We start from the raw sequence: 6,000 nt of genomic DNA, 5'->3' as shown, positions 1-6,000 counted from the left end.
CTCGCGTTACCGAAGAAATTAGACCCTATGGGGGGAATAGCAAAGCCAGGAGCCTTTGTAATGTGATCAAATTGTTGAAACGTCCTGGGACATAAGAAACCAAACGGAGTCCATGAATAAATAAAATCAGTTTCTGTGCATATACTCTTTAAGATGTAAGGCACAAAGCATACCCTTCTACTTCACAAACAATGTCAGGATTTTATTTTATGTCAACAATAATAAGCAGTTATGGGTGCAGACACTTACATGAGAACATGTTGTGAGAGAAATATGAAGGCAGGTATAGTTATACGGAATAAATGTCAGTCAAAGTACCGCAGCGCTGAATACTGAAAAATGGCCTGGATGGGAAGGGGGTTTAACACCGCGGATGTCAACTGGTTAAAACTGCTACAGGCCTGGACCAATATATTGATCTTCTGATTTCAATGTTTTCTCAATGAACTGGAATTAGCCTGGATGCAGATATTTTGCATCCAGGGCTGCTCATCTGTCCCTTACTGCAGGTAATTGCTCCATGTGCAAAAAGAGACATGGAGCCCGTCATTAACTTGTACCGGCTGAGCGGCTGATTGCAAATACATGTGGAACTCGCTGGAGATTTACACTTACTCTTGTCAGTGTACGGCGCAAAACGGACATGCGAATGAGGACTTGCTGGAGCCACTGAGAGACAAGAAGCCAACAAGGGACTTACCTTGGCCATTGGCCTTTATATTTACACAGAGTACAGCCTTAGACACCCATGTAGACATGAGGTTTTTCAGGAATCGGTGCAGAGTGGAGCAAGACAAATTCACCACTCCAAAGTTTTGTAGTGGTTTACATTTCTCTCAAAGTCATGTCTCTGATACGTTTATGCACACTTAGGAGCAGTTAAACTGCATGTGTTATTAGTTTGAAGTCAGGCTTTTGGTATGGCAGACCCGAGGTGACTTCTGACCTATGGCTCCAAAAGCCAGGCCCAAACTAAGGAATGCTAAATAAGTGGGCAAATGCTTATATCTTTCTTGGTTGTCAAAACAGAAAATATTTTAACCGGACCTATTCAGCCTATAAATATAAAACATGTTCTGGCCTTTAATCATTTAATTCTTTAACACTATTAAGAGGTGGACAATCTCCTTAACATTTCTTTCTTGTCCATATTCCCTCTAGTCAAGCTACATATCTGACAAAAAGTAGAACAATTTATGATAAAAGGGGACTTTTATTTCACCCACTTAACCTGTGTTACCTTATTTTATTATTGTATCTAGACTCTGTCTCCAATTAGCACAGAAACCTCGAGTTTAGACATTTTATAACTTTATAAATGCATGCAGAGCATGTATTTTTTGACCTTTTATGAGAACAAGCAATTCACAAAATTAGTTTCTTTATGAAGAGAAAGAAAAAATTCAATTTTGAAGTGATAAAGACATGTAACCATTTCCAAATGTTTTTAAATGGCTACAAATCACAATGGTTTACAACCATTACAACCAAAAATGTGGTCAATTTTGCTCCTCACATGCACTCACTCGCATTGTTCACATAATAAAATAAAAATATTGTCAGTCATGCATGGCCCAATTACACTGCTAATGATAACTGGATTAACTTTCTAAAAGTGCTTGCACTTCATTATTTGGTGTATTTTCTTTTTGCTAGCTTGCTTTAATTAGATTAAAACTAAATGGGTAAATGTTCTTGGTGATGAAGGTCCTCTGTACAACAACAAGTGCCCCCTGATTTGCCACCTAGCACGCTGATGTCAGATTACAGCTGAATAATGGAATGATTATGAATGATCTAACACCATGAGAAAGTGTTGAAGTGACAGTTTGCATAGTCTGATCCAAGTACATCTGGTCAGTTCAATGTATTTAGAAAACAATCTTGAAACACCTAAATGCATATAAATTCAAATGGTGAAATAACACATGCATAAACAGTAAGAAGAAATAAAAAATGTAATTACCTCTTTGGCTCTCTGTACAGCATCACTCGGTGGATTCCTGATTTGTGGCGAAGACTTCGTATTGATTTTGTCATAAAGCTGAAATCAAAGGACAAGAATAATGCAATCAAGCACAGTTTGCTGATTAAACATTCACAGATAAAAATGAAAAGTCTTGCTTCTAATAATCCAGCAGTGAAAACTCTTTGAAACTGAATTAAAAGCTACCGCTATTTGGGCACCAGCAAAGAAAGACGTTAGGAGGAGAAAAAAAAAAAAAAAAAAAAAGCAAGTCTGCTAATGCAGTAGACTATGAGAAAGTTTCCTGCTGTAATAGCTGTCCCAAGGAAGTGATGAAAATCCCTAATTAAGCATTGGCAAGGGTTTTTTTTTCCTGAAAGGAATGTGGGGACGTAAGATTGGACTTCAACAGCTTTCACTATTACCATTTATGAACTAGAACACCAGTGAATTTATTTTTCACATGGATAGTATGATAGAAGCCATGCTAAGGATCATTACTAAGACATTCAGCACAATGAGTGCTCACAATACCAGGTTTTATAATCTACTTAAAAGGTGTACGTAAGACTTCAAGCTTGACATAAATACATACCAGGTTTTTATACACAAAAGTATTCTGTTTTTTAACAGACAATTATTCTGCCCTATAATAAATACCAGATTCTTGCACCGAGTATCTATATTTAATTATAAGGATTCTTTCATTCGTATAATGAACAGGTCAGTAAGATTTACTTGGATTGCTGCCAGAAGGATCCCTGACAAACACTAAGGGTGGCATTTGCAAGAGGGTTGAAATCGCCATCCAATATACTTTGCAAAGTTAACTCCACTGCGGCCTGAATTTTACACTCCATTCATAAAATGCAGGCTTCGGTGATGAGAGATGATTCGAAGAGAGGTTGGACACATGCGTTTGGCAGGTCATGTGGATGAGCTCTTCTTCTGACTGCCAGACAAGCACATTTCCAAAGCACATGTGCATTAGAAAATTGCCACTACTTTTTAAAGCAGTGCTATTGCTGTGGTAAGGCCATACCTCTAACTAAAATCGATCCCTCAAATCACTTATGCGCAAAGCAAGGTAAAAATAGAAGTCAGTTGACAAAAGATTGATAAAGAGTTGGGACATAATGTTTTAATGAACCATTTTAACAAATAAGCTTGTAATTGTAAAGCTGGCCATACACCTTATAACCATCGCACGACTTCCGTTGTGCGATGGTTGTAAGGTCATTAGAATTTCGTACGACCTGCCCATCTTGGACAGGCAGATCGTACTTGCGATCATCGCAAGCCCTCCCCGCTGAGGGGAGGGCTTGCCGATGATTGCAATGCTGAGCGGGCATGGTGAGCTTGCGCACACCGGCCTGTGCGGCTTTCGTCTTCCAAACATGCTACCAACCCTCCGAAAATCGTACGATTTTCGGCGGTTTTTACAGCGTGCTAGGAAGACGAAAGTCATGCGACCGTGCAGTAGATGAGGTCGCACGCTGCCCATACACCTGCCGATTATCGTACGATCGTGGGATCACCCGCAATTATCATACGATAATAGTCAGGTGTATGGGCACCTTTAGAAATGCTGATTACTGATCAATCTCCTACAGCTGTGCAAATTTCCTCTCAATGTACAGAGGGGCAACTGGTGGATTTAAGCAAAGCATATGGTTAGGGCTGGTTCACACCATTTTCTGGACCAGATCTGGTCTGGAAAATAGTGTGAACCTGCCCACAGTTGCAGTGCATTCCAGACCAGACAAAATGAGACATGCAGTATTTTTCTGGTCTGGTACAGACTGCGCTGGTGTAAACAGAGGCCAGAAATAGCATAGGGATACATTAGGATGCATTTTGGGTCCGGAAACAATCTGGTATGATCTGGATGTGGTGTGAATGGGCCCTAAAGCTGAAGTTTAATCTACTTGTATTGCCTTTTGTCTCCCCCATCAGTATACTAATAACATTTCTACATTTCACTTTTCTGTCTCTGCGCTTCCCTTTGCAATGCAGGCAAATCATGGCTGGTGGTAGGGGTGAAAAAAATCACCACACGCTACCTCAATACTCTTCTCATGAGTACTCTGCAAGCAGCAGGTTGGCTCTTGGGAGGAGATATGCAAATATAAAAAAGCCTTGATAGGTGGGTGGCAGTTTGAAGGAATACGTGGTCCTAGAGAGACTGCATTTGCATAAAGACCGCCTTAGATAATGCCTACATGTGATGTTGAGCCCCCTTGATTTAAAGAACTGAAATGTGAGGGGCAGGGACAAGTTGGGCAGGAAAGGGCTAGATCATGTTGGATATCCTCAAGCCAGGAAATGATGGGCTGTATCCTCCTTGCTTCAGCTTCTAATACACACTGTAAGAAGCTTACAGAACCCTATAGGATGACAGCTACTACCATTGCCGAATTGGTATACCCGATAATTAATGATTAGATACAGTTATTTAAACATCTGTTACATTTTCCATTTCTTTTGGACCCAGGATGATCCCGATGGTTGGCACTGCTTTTTGACCATCCACATTTTGGCTATAAGCGTTTGAAGTGGAATACGTTAATATCTGACTATCATTTAGACTAAGCTGCAAAGGTTTTGATGTAGGGGTACTTTAGGGGAACATAACGAGTACAGTAGTCACAATGAAACAATTAAATAAATACAACACAGTCTTCACTAATAGCGGTTCTACAATCACCATGTGTTTTTATGATACAAAGAAACCACAAGAAATTGTCCTTCTGATGGTCACTGCCATGTTCAGGATGCAGCGTTGCACCTACCAAGTAATCTATTTAATAGTGCAACTGTCAGATACAGCTGCAATATTAAAAATAATAAAAACAATAGTAAAATGCTAAAAAATACATACATTGTTTAACATGTTGTGCACATTGGTCAGGCCACAATTAAAGAGCAGATTTAATATGAAAACAGAGTACCACATAATAACCCTAAAGTCTTAAAATTCTTTAAGCGTGCAAATTAGCGTTCTTGTTAAAGTAACCAACCCATGCAGGCAGACAATCTGGTCTGGGCATCTAGGCATTAATGTCCTCTGGTCATAAAAAGTGTAAAGCCCCTTCAGGGGCTACAGTTTGTTTGGCCAGGCTGAGAAGTCCTGTATTTCATTACAGCAGTGAAGCTGTGAAGGACCAATGCCCATCTGAAACTTCAGGTCTGCTATAAGAACACAAATAAAACAAGAAACGAAAATCTACATTGTTATATTTGTGACTAACAAAGTCATATCAACGACCCTGTCTAATCTTCAGTATCCATAAACAGAAAATTCTTTAGTGATCAAACTAAAAAAAGTTATTTCCAACAAAAACATAAGGATTTAGAATTAATATTTGACAAACCAAAAAAATAAATAAATGTACTATTTACTTACAGTACATATTCAGATCTGAAACACAAAGTTCTACAGCAACTTCATGACTTGGCTGCAAAATGAACTTGGTAGCAGCAAACAGATCATATACCATATCACAGGACAGCTATTTTTAGGTCTAGGTTAATCTGTTGTAACCATTTATATTTTAGAGCAAATTAGGGTTAGACGTTGGTTTAAAAAGGTTTATGAACACATAGTATAGCTGAGGTTTCAGCATATAACTACAAATTCCTTTTTCCTAACGCTCAACATTTCTCAGCTCAGCAATAAAGCTGCAACCAGGAAAAAATAAAATTTGGGAAATGGAATGCCAGCCCTAGGAGGACAGTTGTGTACATTGCAGTGCAGGTGGGGTAATGAGAAACATGCAGCCTGTATTTGCAATGCCCAGAAGCCACAACTGCTGCGTTCTTCTGTCCATAGGATTTTATGGACAGAAAACACTGTACGTGGGTATATGCATGTAAATGCGGGTACCGTCATTTACACACACACAAGTTTCCAAATGCAAAAATCTGCATTCGTGAACGTGATAGTTGCGTTTAAATGTATACATACACGTACAATGTTTTCTGTCCATGCAATCCTATGGACAGGAAAACACTGCAGCTGGGCCTCCCGGGTG

The 6,000-nt window shown here is 39.3% G+C and overlaps 1 protein-coding gene across 9 annotated transcripts in view; it reads right to left on the bottom strand.

The window, feature by feature from the left end:
* The window catches only part of CASK (calcium/calmodulin dependent serine protein kinase), a 240,822-nt gene that overhangs the window by 71,350 nt on the left and 163,472 nt on the right, over positions 1-6,000 (bottom strand). For all 9 annotated transcript variants that reach the window (XM_018556336.1, XM_018556340.1, XM_018556337.1 and 6 more), the window contains one exon: positions 1,967-2,044. In XM_018556336.1, the coding sequence (XP_018411838.1) occupies positions 1,967-2,044 (78 nt within the window). The remainder of the gene's footprint in view (positions 1-1,966; positions 2,045-6,000) is intronic.

This window comes from Nanorana parkeri, unplaced genomic scaffold (genome assembly GCF_000935625.1).
Source record: "Nanorana parkeri isolate BGI_ZX_2015 unplaced genomic scaffold, ASM93562v1 scaffold234, whole genome shotgun sequence".
Classification (NCBI taxonomy): domain Eukaryota; kingdom Metazoa; phylum Chordata; class Amphibia; order Anura; family Dicroglossidae; genus Nanorana; species Nanorana parkeri.
The sequence above is the reverse complement of the archived record's forward strand: the minus strand, read 5'-3'. Positions and strand labels throughout refer to the sequence as shown.